Source organism: Notolabrus celidotus, chromosome 23 (assembly GCF_009762535.1).
Source record: "Notolabrus celidotus isolate fNotCel1 chromosome 23, fNotCel1.pri, whole genome shotgun sequence".
NCBI lineage: Eukaryota > Metazoa > Chordata > Actinopteri > Labriformes > Labridae > Notolabrus > Notolabrus celidotus.
Window position 1 is genome coordinate 14,101,200 of NC_048294.1, and position 21,267 is coordinate 14,122,466.

A 21,267-nucleotide genomic window follows, 5' to 3' on the forward strand; every position below is an offset into this window, starting at 1 on the left:
GCTCCTTTCTGACCTGCTTTTCTCCTTCAAGGGTCACGCACAAGTCTGCCACAATGCTATCAGCTGTCCCTTAAGGTGTCTGCTGAGGTCTACTGAGATATAAGGTGATATATAGCTTTGATATAGCCTGTAATTACTGGCCGTGAAGGCCACACCACCTTGGGGAAAAAGGAAAAAGGGGAGCAGTGGAGAAAAAAAAAAAAGAAGGGAAAAGAGAGATACTGGGGCTCTGATGAGAAAAGGGTCAGTGTTGTTTGATAGCACAAGTCCTCGGCATCTCTTGTGGTTTCACACAGTGGGAAATGGAACAACATGTACACAACAGAGCTCCCAAACAATACGCTCCAAAAATAACCCACAAGGGAGCAGCAATGATTGCTGAAAACTCCCCTGCCGTAGTATGCAAATAGCCTCAAATTGTGCTAAATGAATCCTTGCTAGCATGTTTCAATTAGCATCATTAGCCTCCATCTAGCTTGCACCACCTATGGGTGACATGTTTATCCAGAGGCTGTGGCTCCTCACGCACGGAAGAGAGGAATGGCTAATGAAAGAGAGCCATTCATTTCACCCTGTCACAGCATGGCGTGCGACAACCTTCATTTTGAGATGCATTACAGCACTCACAAGCTCAGTGGCGCGCTATCACTCAGGTGCAGGGTGCTATTAGTGCTCGCTTAAAAGACTTTAATGGAACCAAGAAGGAGCCAAGTGTACACCTTTATAAGTGAGCTTAACTGGGGGAAGGTAGCGCCAGGGTTTGATGGCGGAATATCAATGGAGCGCGCTTAAAGGTGGCGGTGAAAGGGGGAGCAGGGGGGGACAGAGCAGCCTGAAATGTATATCGACAGCTAGCGAGAGCCGGTGACACGGCTGGGCATTTGGCTGTGATGGATGCGAGCCTGGCACACACCGACTAAGCCGGCAGCGGCAGCAGAAGCAGCAGCGTGGCTCTTCTTCAGACGGGATGTGAATGCTAACCAGCGTGCTTGCCAATCAGCAGGACTTAACTGGTGCCAGCAGGAGAGGCAGGTGGTGCACAGGCTAAAGGGGGGAAAAACAAGGCCTAAGTCCACCAGGAGGAAAATAATATCAGGGTATGCATGAGAATGACAAGTAGATTTTACAATTTAACACGCGTTGAATTGTAATTGTAGTAAAACATAATCAGATTAGGTTAGTTGCCAGTGTTTCTTTAAATTACTCTTGCTTAATCTCATATCCTAAATTATAAATATTGAGTTTTAGTAAGGATAAAACAAGAAATCAAGCATTTTACAGAAGATAAGAAATTAAAATATCCTCATCAGAGATCAATCAAAACTCATTTTAGTATCTGCTGCCGAGCAAACTCCCCAAAGAGGTCTCTAAACATTTCATATTTATTTTCTAGCATCTTTCAGGGGCTCATTTTCAAAAATGATCATCACTTTTCTCATTTGTTTGCAGCTGTGAGTGAAGCCCCGATTTCCATTGTGCATTGTAAACATCATCAAGTGACTTTGAGCATGCACACTGGCTTTTTTTTTTTTTTTTTTGAACACTTAATTTAGTTATATTTGCAGATTAAAGACAAAAAATCACTCAACACCTGCTTGGAATTAGTATGGAGATAGCTCAGCTGTTACATCCTTCAAATGAGAGGTTATTTGTGGATTGAGTGGACTCATCTCCAGTAATACTTTCAAAACACATCAACAAGGGATACTTCTACCATTCAGAACCACAATTGTCAGGCACAGTATGTATATATAATATTTTTATATTTGTTCTTTTATATGACCGATGTCAGCTGGCATCACAAAAGCTGGCTGAGCACCTGGCTAGAGCAAGGGTTCGCAAACGTTTCAGCCTGCGACCCCCAAAATATAGGTGCCAAAGACTCGCGACCCCCACTGTCCCTCAAAGTGATTTAATGTGGCTTCATTTAGCTGGTCTTCAGAAAATTAGTCTACCTGTATGAGCATATGGCAGTGTTTCCTGTGCTGCTATGAATTAACCTACTGCTACTGATGCTTTTGATAATTAACCGTTCACTAACCCTAAACTTAGGAGTCATCTGGCAAAAAGAAAGGCAGAAAACTCATTACATTTTCTATTTTCAAGGTTTTATTTCAAGGTTAGCTACTATTTTTGTCTATATTTTTTGCTATAATGGGTAAAATGTAATATTTTTAGATCATTTAAAAAAAAACATACTGGAAGACATCTCACGACTCCCCATTTGTGTCTTGCCCCCAGGGGGTCCCGACCCACACTTTGGGAACCCCTGGTCTAGATTGTTGAACTATGAACTATAAACTAAACAGAAGAAGTTAACTACAGTGCTTGTTAGATGGGTGGCAACAGACCAGTCACCGCTGTGGAAGACTAAGGCATATATTGCTCTACATTGTTAATATGGTTTTATAACTATTTTGAAAAAGTGGATTGAACCACTGATCTATTGATTGGTGGGCAACCCGCTTTACCTCTGAGCCACAACTTCCCGTATCTTTTATGTTATTTTGTTAAAAAACTCTCAAACACAGGCATTGGTATCAATCTTAACACAACAGCATTGATTTAGGTAAAAGTGTCTCTACAAAGCAACGGTGCAGCAAGCAGAAGCACTTATGCAAATCTCCGACTCAAGGAATTACAAACTCCAACGAATCCAACCATTTTCTGCCTCCCGTTTGGTTTTTCTGTTGACTGCAACATATTGTTCCAGCCCTGTAATCAAGCAGCTCATGGAAACCACAATTATTGGGGAAATCAGGTTACTGCGAAGCAAGTAAATGCTTTAATCACACTATTACATTGTTTGGGTTGTTTTCCTGTGGAAACATAGTGAATAATCAATAGACTGGAGAGAAAGTAGACGGAAAGTATGAGAGGAGGGAGGAAAAGAGCTGAAACATTAATGAAAGATTGGGCTTGTTTATCCACTAATAATGAGGTAATAGAGAAGGTAAGGTGCTGAAGGAAAACATGATTATTTTTGTTTCATTTAACAATTGTTTCAGAACTGTTTCAGTGTTAGCTTACAGGCTACAAATGGGATCAAAGCAGGTTAATTGGGATTTAAAAATAGAAAGCAAAGCTGGAAATTTACTGCGACAATTATCATAATCCGACAATGTTTGTAGTGCCATGTTTTGTGTGTCCTTGCAAAAATCCTACAAAGAGCAAAATGTGTCATGGCTCTAACCCCGGCCCCATCTGATGTCTTTAAAGGCTTTTTCAGCTCAAATTGCTTGTTTCTGTTCTCTTTTTAACCCTAATGAGCTTAGCCCCAGGTGCTAGGCAACGGCTCTGACAGCTCCACAATGAAAAAGTCGGGGGTGGCGTTTGTTTGTTGTGCTAACCACCGCATGCTAATGTGTAGCTGGTGTTGCTACAGCCACAAACATCCTTGAATCCTCTCATACCCCGTCCCTACTTTGGCACCCAGCCTCACCACACGCTCTCAATCAGTACCGCCTACACCTTTCATCAACTCTGCAACTTCCTCTCCCAAGACAAAATGCCATGTTGCTGGATCGGGTTGAAGTTAGTTTGGAGCATCCTTAAAAAAACGCCCCCAGTAGCGACGTGGTGCTAAGAAGACTTGCTTTTCCCTGGTACTTTGTTAGTTTTGTGTTCTTGACAGTAGCAGGACCCGTTGATTCATTCTTGCAGGGATTTTTAGTCTGAGTGGGCGGCCGGAGAACAAGGGGAGCTACAGGGTGCATCAATTATCCTGCAACATGTTTCAAACCACCTCTTTTTTGCCATCAGCTGCTTTTCACACAGCTGATTATCTGAACTCTGTGGAACCAGACTAAAAAGGCCAAAAGCAATTGTTTGATAAAGCCCAGAGGTCCATTAGTAGTCTCAAAGCGGTCCGTCCTGTGTGGAACCAAAGCTTCTGGATATAAAAAAGAGGCACACAAACGTTAACGCAGAGAGGCAATTTAGATCAAGTTCATCCCTTTTAAGTGCTGCAATAAGTCAACCAAAGAACCCAGATGGACGATACATACACCGGCTTTGAGATCTACTTTTTCAATCCAGACCACTTGCTTAAAACCCTGAATCTTGTATATATATTACCTTAATGTTCCCAATCCATTATGCACTGCAAAAAGCCAAAGCACAGTAGGACTATACTCTGTCTGCACTGACAAATAGGTCTCCATGTCCCGGTTTCTGCACAACAGGGTCATAACTCCAAAAAGAATACTCAGATAAGGCTGGAAATCTGTTTGGCACAATTTAATTTAGACAGATAACTGATTATGTGTTCACATCCTTTCAAAATAAAATTAATTTCCAAGCTTATTTATACGCTTTAAGATAGGTATGGAGATGTTTTCATGAACTGTTTTAGTGGCATGATGGGATTATTGACCCAGTTAACTGATAACACTATAACAGGAAGCTGTATCCAAATCACTCACCTGCCAAAATAAGAGCTTTTTTTTAATAAGATCTTACCTATCTATCAAGGTTTTCATTTTCTTTTTCTTTTGCTACTCTCAAAGGCCAATCCTCAAATTTTTCACAAACACTTCACTTGAGACAAATCATTGACGCATAGGGTTGCAAAATTCAGGGAATTTTCGAGGTTGGAAACTTTCCATGGGAATTAACGGGAATAAACCAGGAATTTATTAAATTGAAGGTTGGCTCTTAATAGGGAACTTATATATAGTTGGGGAAAATATATTTTAGCATAATCCTGACTAAAACAACCTGATTTCATGCAAGAAGATACTTTTTTATTTGCATGTTGAATGGGACTTCTTTGGAGGGAGAGCAGCTCTTTTCATTTAACATTTTGAATGGGACTTTGTTGGGATTGCATTTTTGTTCATTTTTGAATGGGTTGGGTCGGGGGATGAGTAATATTTACCTTCCTCAAGATTTCTTAACAAACACAGCTACTCAAGTGAAGTTTCCATATAGTTTGGTGTATAAGATGCTCTTTTATAGCTTCTTGTCATCTAAAAAGCAAGATGTGTCCTTTACATTGGTGTGACCAATAAACCAGAATAAGATATAGAAAGAGGTATTTTACGTTACAGTCTTTTACTTTGAGGATGGCGCTCAAACATACAAGCAACCGCTTCACTCTGTAAAGCATGATGGATACACAGCAACAGGGACCAGTCCAGCGATGCCACATTTTTAACAGCTTTTGGCCCTCATTAGGTCATAATCATGCGTTAATAGAAAGTGGTGGTGTGCTACTCAGTAAATAATATTGTGGAGTGCTTGTTTGATTGAAGGAATCATCAATTTAAGACAAAATGTAACCAAATAATCATGAATAGGAACTTTAACCAGCTTTTGATGAACTTGTGGAAAGTACATGTGGGGCAAACATTCAGTTACTAAGTGCTTTTACTAGTTTGCAATCAAGCTCATCAATCTGTAAGTGTTATAAAAATGGCTGTTTTGATTTGTTTGTCACATACAACATTCAATATTTGGGAAAAAAAAGTTTCAGGTTGAGGCTAAGAAGATGAACTGACTTGTTTCTTTACTCTAATTAAAAGTCAAGCATGTTAGCACTGATTTTCAAGTGGTGTTGATTTTTTCAAACTGCTACAGAGCTAAGTGTTGTGCCCTCCCAGAATTAGAGAAACCCAAGCTGTTCAAGGTTGTTTATTGTCATACCAATACAAGCTGTCGCATGATTTGGAACGAAATTTCGTTTCTCAGGTCCTGTATAAAGCAAAAAAAAAGCTAGTTGAGATGTTGGAATAAAAAGGGGACCTTTTCCTTAAACAACACAACATTTTTCTTACCTTTGAGACATGATCTTGTACGCGTCTGGTAGGTAACACCGGGTGTTCTCCATCTGCGCTGGGTCTGCGTCGCAGATCTTGTCGTCGGTGCGGCCATAGTTTGCGCTCTCGATCATGATGACATCAGTGCCCGGGCAGCGCAGCTCGATGGGGTAGCTCTCGCACGACAGCTCCCTCCTCACCACCGCCATTGGGATGGGTGCTCGACTGAAGGCTGCAAGGCGAAGAGAGGAAAAAAACAAGTTATTTTAATTCCTTCTTTTTCTACTTTAGCTTAACGATTGCTGCACTTTGATTTCAACAACTTCATCTTGGTTAAAAAAAAATAATTGGAGCACTCCTACAAGAAAAAAACACAGGAACAGATGGGAGGACGTGCAATCTAAAGGTCTCACACTGAGACATATGAGATGAGGTTGTCCACCCTGGTCTACAGAGTGTGGGCGGACAGGACGCTTGTTGTTTGGAGTGGGAGGATGAGCAATACCGCAGGGGCCCTCAATAGGCAAAGAGGTTGTGGAAAGAGAGAGTACAAGATTGACATGGATCAAACATAAGGAAATAGACACAGTGTTTGCATTCAGCGGTGAGAAAATAAACATTCATTACTTGGGCATTCAAGTGAGAAATTAGAGACGTGGAGACGAAGAAACCAGAGCAGAGTATGTCTGATATGAATCATAACAATTTCCCTCAAGAGTGGATTTTATAAATTATAAGAGCTGCTTTATGCTTTGTCTCTTAAGGTGACACAGTGCACTTTGGTTAGCTACACGCAGGCAGGAGGCAGAGGGTCAAAAGGTGCTCACAGTGCTTGGAGTCAAAGCCGAGAAGTCAGCTTGGCAAAAAAATCTGCTGTTTACCACAGAGCCAAATCGGCCGGGAGGGCTGGTGGCAGCAGTTCGGAGGTTGCTGTTTTCCCTCTCCTTGACACGGGCACACGCACGCCCACGCCACGTCTGTGGAGGCTCACACTTTGCACACGAGCAGGGGCAATGTGCACAACAGACTGGAAGAGTTCTGTGTTTATAGCGAGGATAAAAAATGGGCAAGAAACATAAACATTGGCCTGAGTGACAACAGAAGGGACTGTGGCACTTATAGATTTTTATAAACATCCCTTCAGACCGAGCGTCTGAGCTTTGAGAGCCACCACGAGATGATGCGCAGTGCAGACATTCGTCAGGGAGGACAGATATAAAGAGAGGGAGAAACAAGGGACAGGGCGTTTCCATATGTGAGAATAGGGGACTGAAATCAATATCATGATTTATGGGCACATTTAGCTTGGTAACAAGAAATGAAAGAACATTTCTTAAATAAATGCACAGAGGACTCTCTGAGACTCTTATCAGGTGTTTATACAGGATAACAAAAACTGAGAGGAACATTCGTTCAGCCGTTAAGAGCTTGTAAGTGGAACTTGCGTTTAAATAACTTTGTCTGACATAAACTGAATACATTTTGAAATATGGATTGTGATAAATGCAGGAATCTCCTCATTCCTCTGGCTTTTTTGAGGTTATTAATGACAATTGTAGCTACTACATCTCTGTCTAAAATGTGTAATGGTTCATTTTCAGTTACATTTTTTGCACTCGTGTTCATCAAAGACACAATTACAAAGATTTAATTATCATGCTCTTAAAGAAGTTACATTTTACTTGAAAGCTGTGTTAATGGCATGGCATTTTCCTGGCAGTGTTTCTTTATCCGAGTTAAGATTTCTAAGTCATGGTTGATTTTGTGATTTCAAACATCTAAGTGCCATTTTCCCTCCAGAGAGCATTTTAGCAGCCTTAAGCTGTTAGTTTTGGTTTTACAGCTCACGCCTTTAATGCTTTCACACTTCTCATCAGCTTCATTTCTTCATGGCAAAGAAAAGGTAATTGAATATACTCTCAATGTGCCGTATTGTAAGCTAGTAGCTAACTTGGTGGCTAAATAACCATATGTTTTGGCCTTGAGTGCTGGTGGAGAGGATAACAGAGCAAAAAAGAAAAGTAAATATTGGACTAACATGTTAGTCTGTATCTGTTTAAAATAAAGATTACATTTAAAGTTGAGAGGAACTGGGGCGTTGGTGGCCTAGCAGTCTAAGCGCCCCACATACAGAGGCTACAGTACTCGTTGCAGGGGTCGCTCTTCAGCTGTCCAATAAAATAAAGGCAAAAAGACCAAAGATATAACTTAAAAAAAAAAAAAAAAAGCTGAGAGGAACTTTCAGTTTGAGTTGAGTGCCTGTGGACAAAGTGATTTTGTCGTGCACATGTGTAATTAGTGTTCCTTGAAAAACGGTTTCAAGCCTGTCTTTTAACAGTGAAATGTAAAATAAACTTTGTAAAAAGTCACTCATTGGTGTATTCTGCTGTTCTAAGTCATAGAGGAGCATCAATATTGATTTCAGTCTTTTTTATAACTAGCTAAAAACTCCCCACAGGAGCTTCAATTCAATTTAAAATGTTGTAATGTATCAAAGGGTAGTGCATATTCAAGGAAAAAAAATCTAATAATTACCTTAATATGCTTTGAATACATTTATATCCTTACAAAGAGTATTAGATAAAATGAAATGCCCTCAATTGGACTTGTTTTTTTTGAATATTTTACAAGACATTTCAGTTTTTTATATAGGATGAGATCTATCTTCAATCTAAAATAAGTGTTTCAGGGTTTGAGACACTCCATATTCATTATGAATTATATAGTGACACCCTGAAATCATACTCAAAATGTCTTTTATCTGGGCATTTTATGTCAATCTTTCTATCCATTCATCCTGTATCTTCCTCTTGCCTCGAGTTGGGTTGCGGTGGCATCAGGCTAAGCAAGGCGACCCAGACAACCCTCTCCGGAGCAACGGTTTCCAGCTCCTCCTGGGGGATTCCGAGGCGTTCCCAGGCCAGATGGGATACATAATCCTTCCAGCTAGCTCTGGGTCTACCCCAGAGTCCCCTTCCATTTTTACATGCCAGGAAAACCTCTAAAGGGAGCCTTCCTGAAGGCATCCTGATCAGATGTCCAAACCCACTCAATTGGCTTATTTTGATGAGTTGGAGTAACCGCTCTACTCCGAGCTCCTGACCCTGTCTCTACGGCTGATCACAGACAATTTTTGGTGGAAACTCATTTAAGCAGCTTGTGTGTCATTCTTTCAGTCACTACCCGAAGCTCATGACCACAGGTAAGGGTTGGAACAGAGATCGACCGGTAAATCAAAAGTTTTGCCTTTGGCCTCAGCTCTCTCTTTACCACATTGATTCGCTACAACACCATCCTGGCATTTTACTTGTGATACAAAATAAATGATATAGAGGCCTAAGCTTTATGGCAAAACAATCATTTCATCCAGACACAGGTGTTCAGAACACTGCATTGCTGTAAGGGCACGCAATCTCTGACATTTCCAATTTTTGAAATGTCATCCAGGCACCACTTCTTATCTTTCCCTGACGATTAACAAAAGAAGAAGTGACAACACAAAGGTGAGGAGAAATAACAAAAGAAGCCCTTCATTACAGAGTCACTTCATTTTGTCTTATAAACCATTCAAACCTCATCACAGTTCAGCTCACTTTCCATTGAGTCAGCTCACATTGAATTCTGGTGAAAGCCATCAATTATCTTCCTCTTAATGGTGAGTTTTATTCCACCCCTTGAAAAGTACCGGTCTGGATCACACAAAACTTTACTGAAACTGACAACCACAGAGAAATGGCAAAAGTCCGGATGACTTGACAGGTGCACTTCGATCAATGACAGACAGCTCATTTACTTTGGAGGAAAAAGAGCATCTTGCTTTGATTATTTATCTTTAAGCTTTTGTGCGATGCTTTTACTTTTTTAAGCAGACAAGTTCAGAAAGCACAAAAAGTCACTTAAATGCTTTTGTATATCATGAATCTTGATTACTTTGATAATTTGCTATGAAATGAAAAGGCTGAGATGTATTCCCGGACTCCTAGAATCCTTTAAGAACAAGAGTTCGATTCATGCCAGCGTCCCCGAAAGCCGCATTAAAAAAACATCAGAGAGTGGTGAGCATGATGCCGTCAACATGGGCACCAGCAATCCCCTAATGTAAGCATGCGAATGCATGCCTGCCATGTCTCGGATTACCCAGCTAGTCAACAACTGTGGTGTAATTACTTTTGTGCCCGGAGGCGGTGATTGATAGGGCTCATATTCCTCCGGTTGCAAGAGCCAGCATCATGCCCCGCTACCACGCATCGCTGTGTACCTGAACACATCATTGATGGAGCTATTGAAAATCGGAATAGTCTTATTGAAAGTCTTATCTAAGTTTCATGTTCTTTCCAATTCATCTCCCCTCTACAGATTATACTTTAGAGTTGTTGTGTTTTCACAAGCAGCGTGTCTCTTTTTCCCCTGCTCTGCAGATTCTCCCTGGATAATTCCTCTGTCAACTGTGGAGCTGAAAATGTGTGTGTGGGGGGGGGGGGGAGAAAAAGGAAGAAGTAGTTTGGGGTCACGCTGGATGCTTTCATTACTTCCACACCACAGAGCAGTGTTATTCATCAGGATGCTCGCAAATGACATAACTCACAGATGAATATTTCAAAAAACGTAATTACTCACCAAAAAGGGCAACAGAAAGGTCAGAGAGAGAAATGTTCATTTGGAAAATGTCGCTCCCCCGCAGAGCCTTTAAAAACCGACACCGAGGGGGAAATGCTTTGGAGTTTGGATTTTTGGGTTCAGTAGTGAGAGAGGGGAAACTTTGGTTGTCGAAAAAGCAGAGCCCATTCTTGAGTCAGTCATACAGAGCAAAAGAGTCATTACCTTCTCACAACCAGTGGGCATTGAAGTGCACACGGAGCATAGTAACAATGACATTTAAAAGTCATCATTAGTAACAAAACAGGGGGCCTCTGGGAGCGTGTATTCTGTTTCATCCCTCAAGAAAACATGTCAGGCAGAAGGAGTTAAGGTCAACCACCACACGTAATTACAGTAAGTCCAAGTGAAAGGGGCCAGAGTCACTCGGATAAGCACATGTCGGGTACTTGTGACAGCTCTCGACAAGAGAAACGTGGTGTCAGATCATTTTTCAGGCTGTGGCTTAAGTGTTTAAGCTCAGACACAGTGGATAATTCCCCAATAAATAATAATGCTCTCTCAATGAGGCAGCCGGAGAGTCTGGAAAAGTGCCAATTATGTTCCCAGAAAAAGAGGAAATGAATGTGACGATGAAATATTTGAGTTCTTTAAAAACAGGCTCAGTATCTGTGCTCACAAAGACAAAAAAATGTGGGAAGTGGCATTCATTGAATTAATGGAAGATCGATGGAAGACAAAGGGGAGGAGACGATGAGGGAGCTGATGCAACATATATCAAATGTCTCGTTCTCTACCGTGAATCACAAGATGAGTTCAGCCCCCCATCTGGTGATTAATTTGAGCGTGTATCTGGATACTGTTATTTTATTTGACCAATGGGGGCTTGTCACACCCATTTCCTGGTTTGCAATAAAGGACTTCTCTAAAGGGGTCGAACAATGAAATAAGTGCGCTTGCAGGACTACTTTGCATTACGAGGGGGAAGACCTGGTGAATTGTGACTCTGGGAATAAAAAAAAAAGTATAGCATTTTCAATAATGCATGAGGGATTATTTATCTTGAAGTGAGAAACAGTTCAGGCAAATTGTTCTCCCAAGTAAATTACGTTTACATATGGCCCAAGGCAAGGGAAATCTCAAAGGCTTTTACGCAGAGTGCAAAATTATCCAGGAACTGAACTGTCAAAGAACTCTGCAGATAGAGCATCGGAGAGAAGAGCATCAATAAAACAGTGTCTCGTGGTGCATCGGGCCAATTTGAGGCTTGGAATCACTGTGGAAATTCGTGACTGCATTGCAAAGATGGTCATAATCTCCCCCCAAAATGTTACAGCTTTAGAATTAGACTAAATTAAGACTCCTATTGAAGAAAAGAGCAGATGGGTGATAATATCACCTCTATGAATGCATGATTCAACCACAAGAATGATCTTGACAAATTCCCCAAATTCGCCACTTGACACTTTGACCAATGATCCTGCTCGCACGGTTAGCATCACTTATAATGACAGGAGCCAGATATCCTTCGAAACAACCGGCCATTTGTTTTGCTGACACACATTTGAACGCATTAATTGGCAACACACCACACACTTGCAAATTCCAACAGAGCAGGAAAGAGTGATGGAGTTTTCGTGTGAGGTGGTGACGTGCAAGCGTGGAGCTTTCGAAAGCCGTCAGTCAAACTGCCCATGATGCCTGGGGGGAAATTAGCTCTTCAGTGTTAACAAATTAGCTCAGAGGGAGCACGAGAGACAGCATCAACCTCCTCACACAGCGAATATTAGATCTGTATGTTATGAGATGCAGCTTCTACCTCATGAAATCGAAAAGACAGTCGAGTAGCAGTGTATTGCTTTTTTTTCCTTCCCCGCTGTAACAATGTATTGACACAGCGAAAGTTAATAACTGTGAAAGTTAATAAATTGGCTGCAACAGTAGACGGAGGGGATTCTGCCGAGCACAGCAACTTGCCCTCCCCCGTGTGATATACCTCCAGCAGACAGTAACCTCATGTTTGCGCACACATGAGTAACAAATACAAGTAGCGTGCCGTCACTCTATAAAGACTTGATTCACATACTGAGAACACAGGGGTGAAGTGTCTTCTTTCCATCCAGCAAGCACTTTCATTTAATTTATCACTACTTCAATTAATTAAGTGCATAGCCGTGGCAAGAAGAGAAAAAATAAGGGGTATAGGAAGCAAGTCTCTCATCAAGGTCTTATGCTTTAAAACCACTTCAGTGCGCAAATTATAATGTTAGTTTCTTAGCTCAAATCCTCTCTAGCTTACGAGAAATCAGTGATTCCCGTTAGTGTGGTTCAAGAAGTTTGTATTTTTATAAGGCATTTAATTAAAAAAGGACAAAAGGAAGGGAAAATAACAAGTTATCTAAAGACCCCCATAACAACATGCCCATAACCTAAGAAACTCACTGCCTCCTGCTAAGATGACACCACAAGAAAAGAGAAAATAAAATGGTCTGCTGCTGATGTCTGATTCAACTCCAAGTTGAATTTACATAAATAAAGACAATGTCTCATATAACTGTTGGATGTTACTTTCAGGGAAAGTTGGGGGAATTAAAGAAGTTACAATCTCTGTGACACCAAAGCTGGCTATAGACCAAGCGACAAATTCCGGTCTCAAACTATGAAGCCCATGAGGAATCGTTATAAGCTGCAATTTATCGAGAATCCGCTTGAGGCTGGCTGCAGAAACACCGGAAACTACATGCACACCAATTAAAAAAAGACGATCTTTGCAGCATTAATAAACATGTTTACAGCCTGGTTCCAAAAACAGCTTGGCTCTACGTAGCTAATTATCTATCGGCACACACTGTACGGGGGTGAATTTTTTTCTAACGCGACGGTTCAGAAGATATTAAGATTACAAGTTTTTTCCCAAATAAGGACATGACTGACTTGACTCCCGGACGGGAACACATAGCTGTTGGCTAGGAGGCTCAAACCCCCCTCAAGCCACCATTACAAGCATTACACGGCAAATGAGAAACATCTGAACTTGAAAAGCGCATAAAAAATGACAATGGCCCCACCAAAGATATTTTCTCTTTCTGTTTTGCAGGAGTTAGGGAAATATACCAAGTTTTGACCTCAGTGACATCAAAGCTGGGCAATGTCTTTGTAAGGAAGACAAATAGAAACATGTTGCTTACCAAAACTGATTCATAATTAAAGCTACTGTTGGTAGGAATGATGTCTAAAACGTTACTTTTTTTCTTCTGGGTTTGGAGAAAAGGTCATAATGCCCATCGGTACTCATCGGTTAGTGAAGTAATTTGAGACTATCGCGAAATCTCTGTTTTCCAATGCCTATGTATAAAGCAATGTTATTATTCCTCTCGTTCCCGTTATGACGGACCAATCATAGCTAATCTCCAATCCTCTGTCCTCATTGGTTGAGTGGCGGCCCCACTACGTCGTCCTGATTAGCTGGGAAGCCACTACTTCCTCATAGAATGCCCACAACGATCTTTTGTGGGCAGGGTTACGGGAGCAGAGAGGGGAGGGGTAGGGTTGACATTTGAAATCTCTCTCCAAACTGATGTCTCTATATAAAAAAAAACCTCCAAAAACACTATGCATTATACTCTGAAATAATATATACCAACAGATTTTTTAATTTGGGAAAAAAATATTAAAGTCTGGACCCAAGTGAAATTACATCCAGCTACAGTCTTCTTAATGAAAGATTCTGGAAACAAGGTGGCAATCTAAAAAGGCCAACACGTACTGTAGGTAGCACAAGTGTTTCTTTAGCTTACAGCTTATGGTTGTTCATACTGTCAAGTACAAGCACATCAAAGCAAATGAACTCAAACAGCAAGAATGGCTCGCAGCTGTTGTTTTTAAACTTGCAGGTTGAAGTCGAGGTGAACATGAACAAACATTTTCACGAACACTTGGGAATGAAAAAAAAAATTGCACTTCAGCCTGCATATATCCAGAAAATCTTCCTTTCTAACTCAACAGTGCATTAATCCTGTACCACTCTTAATTTTGAATTGGACTTCAAATAGTCATTTCAGATACATTATTATGGATTGATTTGGAAAAACCATAATCCTCTTTTCATGGGGATGAATAAGACTGAGAACTGATCAGCTCAAGATGGAATATACTTTCATAAAAATACTTCAGCTAATTCTTTTTTTGTGCCATATCAGAGCTAATTTTGGTAGTTTCCCAGTGCTCCTTTCCTAACTGTAACCAGAACAGAGATGTGTCCCCTGCCTCATATCAGCGAAGTGGCGTTTTGTCAGATTTGTCCAAGCCGGCGGTGAGTCTGTGGAGATCCTGACAGCGAGCTGGGCTTTGTTCAGCCCCCGTCACGTCTGACACCGTTTTGCTATTTCCTCCCCTTTCATTCCCTTCTCCCTCCTCCTGCTCCTCCTCTGCCCTTTCTTTAACCCACCCACATGAGCCAACATTTCTCAAGAGAACATCTCAGCCAGGACTAATGCACCTTGGCCCCCACCTACTGTACGGTGCCTCCTGGGCTAAAATGAACACAATCCTCTGTCACACATACACACCAGAGATACACCCAGACACACACTCACACATAGACACACACAGCTCCCAGAGCAGACATGACTCAACATGCCCTTGTAGTAACACATGCCCTGATAGTAATTGAGGTCAAAGAAAAGAAACAACAGGCTGATTTTTCGTCTTGTGGGATAGGGGGAAGAGGTCTTTTCCTCACTCTTCTTTACACATTAACAGATGAAATTGCCTAACGGCGCACTGGAGGCAAGAACGTGGCAAACTTTAGCATGGTGAACTGAGACAAACTGCAGTGCAAGCGCTCTAATCTGAACCTCTTAGGGAAACTGAGGCTGTTCTGTGTTCACACGAGGAAAACACTGAAAAACAGAGGCCAGGGAATCAATATGAAAAAGCATGAGTTTGTTTTAAGACATCCTGTGGGAGCTATTTTGGTGGTAGCAAGGGGGTGTTGCTTCGTGTAGATTTGAGACCCAGATATTGTCATGAAGGACGTAGGCTTCTGCTTTTTAAAGCTCTATCTAAACGCCTCCTTGTACAAGTCTTACACGGATGTATCAGATTTAGAAATGAATTATTTAAGATAGAGAATAGTCTTCTTTTCTTCAGGACAATCCATTCAAGTTTAAAGCTGTTCTTTTTCCTGCACTATCCACCTTTGCAGATGACACATACCTCGATTTTATCCTTGACTTAAGTGGTACAGAAATATTAATAGAGCAACATACAAGAGTACAGCTTTGTTTGGAGTCTTATGCAATAATATAATGCAACAACATGTAGGCAGCAAGTGAAGCCAAGTTTTGTACCATACTGACCCAAATGGGAGGTTTTCTTCCTTTAAATAATCTGAACAAGTGGGATCCCCTTACTGTTTATTCCTGGCTCTGAATGCCAATGCTCATTTACAACAGTGGACAGCACCACTTATCTTTAAAGTGAGTGTGCCCCTCATAACTGAAATCAGCCAAATATGGTGCCAGGGGAATGAAAGATGTCGAGACAGTGATAGTCCCTAACAAAGTGGCTCAAAAGTAGGCTAAGTTATATAACACCGGAGATGGTGTTAAAATTCGTATTTTAAAATGATGGTTATTGGGGCGCTGGTGGCCTAGCGGTCTAAGCGCCCCAAATACAGAGGTTACAGTCCTCGTCACTGGGGTCGCCGGTTCGATTCCCGGCCGGTCGACCATTTCCTGCATGTCTTCCCCTACTTTCTACTCCCCACATTTCCTGTCTCTCTTCAGCTGTCCTGGCAAAAAAAGGCTAAAAATATGACTTAAAAAAAAGAAAAAGAAGAAGGTTATCAATGCAGGGGAGACATTAAACAACTGTCAAGCAGCCAAAAATATGGTGTCACAGAGTGTTATGTCCAAAGATTGGGAGCCCAAAAAGATGGTCTTCATTATGCCACAAGTTGGAGAAAATCTCATCTTAGCATCCAAAGCCACTTCTGACAAGAGACTGAGAGTGTGTGCATATGTTGGTTTTGTCAGTTAATTACGTGATTTGATCTTACACTCTTGATCTTTAAAGTACAAGTACAAGTATGTGAAATATACGTATACAAAATGTCAAGTAATTTTCCAACAATGGCAGCAGGTTTGCCATTCTGCATTTACTTGGATATTAACTCTGCTAAGCACCGTATAATGAATCTGTTTTTGTAAAAGTGCTAAATGAACATTTGCATAGTTCGCTTGTAACCACAGTCAATTAAAAAACATATCCAAAGTCTTGTTTCTGGAGTTGCAGGCAGTTTGTGTGTAAAACCACTGGGAATTTTAAAGGAGATCTTGTTTTGCTTCATTTTTTAATCAGGCAGTGTCATAGAAATGTAGACTTTTTATTCCAAATGTACCTCTATATGTCTTTCTTTAGGGTTATTGCACTTCATATATTACTGTGGCAACACAGAACTACAAGCTCTATGAGCCCCTATAACACAAGACACAGCACCAACCAGTAACAGCTTCTGGATGTATTTCTTGGAAATGCCTGAGTGAGGGCTTTACATATTATAGGTGTTGAGTGAGGGCACATTGAGCTGAACTACAGGACTGAAATACTTGTTACTGGGTTAATACTAACCACCTTGCAACTGCCCTGTGTCTGTTCATCATGATGATAGTGGGAGAATATACAGTCTGAGAGGACCTTAGCAAAATGAAATATATTCGCCATATTCGGCACTACATCAATTTTATGTTTGATATCCGGTCATTTGCTGATAAAAAAGCAAATATTTCTCAACTACAAGGAAGCACAAGTGTAGGACAGATAGCACCACCAATTTACATAAAACAGCATATTGGTTGTTGAGATGAAATATTCAGCTCTTTTCGTCACAAGGGCTGGAAGAAATAATGTGGCCTTATTCTGTATTTGTGGTAGGGGGATGTAATTTTTCAATTTCTCGCATTTCGAAGACAAAAGCAGGGAAGTGAAGTTGGTATTCACAGCGTCCTTGTTTGAACTAGTTTGCCTTGTGTTTTATCACAAGTATTCCCGTACAAGGACCAAACTTTATGAATTACATTGTAGTGATTTGTTTCTGCGGCAGAGCAGTTTGGAAATAAACCCCAGCCAATTCTCCTTCCCCCTCACTCCTGCAAGTGTAATTTCTTTACTGCAGTGTAATATCCAAGGGGCAAATAGCATGAATTAATACCAATTAAAGCTCAGTGCTGTAATGTTTACTTACATAATGAAGAACAGGAAATTATTTAAATGACTGAATTAAAATGTGATTTCATGCATATGCATTTGTTATAACGAAGACATTAGTTGAAAATTATTTGTTCCAGTGGAGGAACTTATATACTATTAAACAGTGGCAAAACACACCACTTTGAGCAACAAATACAGTACATTAACATACAGACATGCAATATTTTATATCATTCCACACCTATCAGATGATAACACTATTTCTGATATAAAAACATACATTAAAATGTCTGAAATACATACTTCAAAGGTATTTGAATGAGTGTAGATAACAGAGCGATGACAGGGAAGCTGTTGGGGGTAGAGGTTTGCCCTATATACCATAAGAACCCAACGGGTGGTGCAATCTGATGTACTAGGCATTATCAGATTAGCAGCTGCTTGTACTTAACTTTAACCCCCTTCTTTTGTTGCCTCCTATGTTCTTTCTTTCACATGTGTTTGTATGTATATGGACCCCCTTTGATACATTATGCATTGGGCGGTGGGTGTTTCTCCCCAAGGGAATATTTCCATCTTCTGCACACACCTACACACACAGATTGTGGCACCGTTCAAGAATGACAATTTTTAAATGAGGCCCCCTGCCTGCTCTGTTACTCTTATACTCCCAGAGCTACAGCATCACTAGAAAGGTGTTGCACCGATCTAATCCTATGTAGATTTTTTCCCATGTCTGTACTCTTGATATGTTTCATGTCTTCTTTTTTCTATCTTGGGATCAATTCAAAGTCAATACATCGCCCTGTTTTTCTACCTCAGTGTAAAGGTTGGTTTCGTAGACTTTCATTTGTCAACCCTGTAAGGTAATGATTTCAGTTGTTCAATATATCAATGTTGGGTTTACTCATTGAGAATTCTTTACCGCTCATTTTAATGATTTGGAGTTTATAAGTCAACACGTTAAAGCTTGATTCAGCTATAATATCAGGGTGGGAATCACAACACAATATGTTACGGGGGCCATGATTACAATAATATCACAATACAGTGATTCTGCGTTAATATCATACAATGATACATCGTGATATCTGATTGCCAGAAGGCTCCAAAATGCCCCAATAAAGGGAAAGTTCAGGATTAATGTATTTATTGACTACACTTTGGTTGGATTTCAGTGAGATGAAAAAAAGTATGTGTAATCTGTAAATTAGATTGACAGAACCATAGAGAATCAAATCAGAATCAACGAGAGATTCAAGTTGAGATGGCACTGAAACACCAAAAGTCAAGAAATTAAAGCAAAAGAGAAAGCAAAGAAGGAAGGAATGTGTGGGTGATGTTGCTCATTAAAGTGAGCTTGTGAAGACAGTAACAGGGGAAAAGTGGGATAAAAGTTGGAAGGCAGAAAGCAGGTAAAAAAAGGTGTTGGAGACAAAAACAAAGTGTCGGAGACGGATGTGAATGTGAAAACAGTGAGCCCTCCAACCACCCACGGAGTGAGGAGTAATCTCATTTCACATGTGTGCAATCATGTCAGCGCTGCTGAAATTAGCCTGGGTGGCTACGCTGCATCCGAGACACACAGCTACGATGATCTCCTTTGATCGTTTTCTTCTCCTGTATTTAAAATGACAGGTATCAGACACACTGTTATTGTGTGGAGATAATGAGCACTGAATATGTATGAGGCAACATGTACACGGTGCTCACGCATCAAATCATCTGGCTGTGATTCTTTACATGTGACATATTGGTATTCGACAACAAGCACAGGAAGCATGAAATGGGAGGGAATGCAAGAATTTTGCAACACATGGTTTCACACAGGCAGGTGTAGAGCTGTGATGTGTGATACAATGTCACATCGAGACAGGCTTGCACCTCAAAAATCAACTAATTTATCTAAAAAACCTGTTACTGCCAAACTGAGAAGCTTCAGTGGATGCATATATTAGTCTGAGACTGTACTTCTCCAAATCATTAAAAGTTTGTTTTAATCAAGTTTGGATGGGGCTCAAAAAGCTAGGGTCAAGGGGTTAGCTTGAATTCTTCAATATTTAGCTTGATACAACAGCAGGGTGCTTAATCATTTCAGTATATTATAGCTTCACAAAAAGCAAAGCGTGTAATTTCATTTTTAAGATTGGCAACTTAGAAATATTATTATTTGGCCTGTGAGTATTGTGAAATTGTAGCTTACTGTTTATGAATATATAAGCAACATTTTCAAGATACTAATAAACATAAGACCACACTGAAGAGGAAAACAAGTTGGCCAAGCATGGTGAAAATATGACCTAATTATTGAAATGTATACTTTTGTATTTCATACAGATTATTTTTCTTTATTTGAGTTGTTTTCCATCAAAGATTCTGGTTCTAAAATTCCCAATAGTTCCATAAAATTGCATTCATATATTTCTATTAGCAAAAAATTACAATTTATGTTACCATAAAGAATTTTTTCAACATAAAGTGAAAGTTGCAGAAATAATTGATGCCGAGCGTAATGATACACCCGACGGACCTATAGTTTTTTTTTCCTTGAAAGTACATTTGAAAAGGTAGAATTTTCCTCTATATGGAGGTCAAACTTTCAAATGTCAATATTTGTTTGCAACAGTGTACGGCACCACTTATCTACAAAGCAAGCTCACCCCTCATGGGGCCATTCTTCACTCACAACCACAGCACCAAGGGGATGAAAGATGGAGAGACACGGTGATTGTACAGAATGAAGTGGCCAAAAAGTAGGCAAAGTTCATTGACAGCTGGTACAGTTTTATGAAGCTAACTTTGAGTTAATGGTTATGAAAGAAGAAGAGCTATTTAACAACTGTCACTCAACTGAAATTTGGTAACACTGAGTGTAATGTTTGAAGATTGAAAGCCCAAAAAGACGCTCTTAACCCTTCTGTTATGTTCGTTTCTCAGAGGCAGCAATAATGTTCCTTGGTCAACTTGACCTGGGCATATTCAATTATCCAAAAGTGTCAGAACCCCAAAAACTCCCAATAAACATTTTTTAAAATCTCATTATTAACTCCATTACTAACCATTAAATCAATATTTAGTGCACTGGTGTTCTTTAATTCACACAGATCATAGTTCAATGAGGATAACTCACTCGTTTTTCATTAACACAGTTGCAAAGAAACATTTAGTATACGACACTTCTGACCCCTTTTAGTCTCCACTTTGACTGCAGGGTCAAATTGACCCACAAGCAGTATCTATGTAATATAAACATGCAGGGGGGGTTACAAATGTGTGAAATGAGCCTTTTTCATTGTATATGTTGTTTACGCTAATTTAGCCAAGCAGAAGAAGTTTCATAGAGAAAAAATACTTTAAACTTTTTTTTTTTATATTTGAACTTTAAAAAGGGTCAATTTTACCAGCAACATAACAGGAGGGTTAAGACCATGGTTCCAAGAGACTGACAGGAGAGTGCGTAAATATACGACTGAAGGACGAAGGTATGGCTGTTACCAGAGCCGTCATCTAGTTGAAAACATGGAAGATCACCATGGAGGCTACATACGGTTGTTTTTTAACTTAGACTGGTGGTCTAATAACTATTTCTAATTGTTATGGTATTAAAAGTACTTCGTTACCACAAGTCCTTCATTCCTTATGATTTATTTCATTTGTTTTCTGCTAAAATAGACAGTAGACTATGCATCACTAATCAACA

At 40.2% G+C, this 21,267-nt stretch overlaps 1 protein-coding gene across 1 annotated transcript in view; it reads right to left on the minus strand.

Moving 5' to 3' along the window:
- LOC117807151 (adhesion G protein-coupled receptor L3-like) overlaps positions 1 to 21,267 on the minus strand; it is a 309,664-nt gene that overhangs the window by 189,733 nt on the left and 98,664 nt on the right. Inside the window, exon 4 of the mRNA XM_034676232.1 lies at positions 5,778 to 5,991. Coding sequence (XP_034532123.1) covers positions 5,778 to 5,991 — 214 coding nt within the window. The remainder of the gene's footprint in view (positions 1 to 5,777; positions 5,992 to 21,267) is intronic.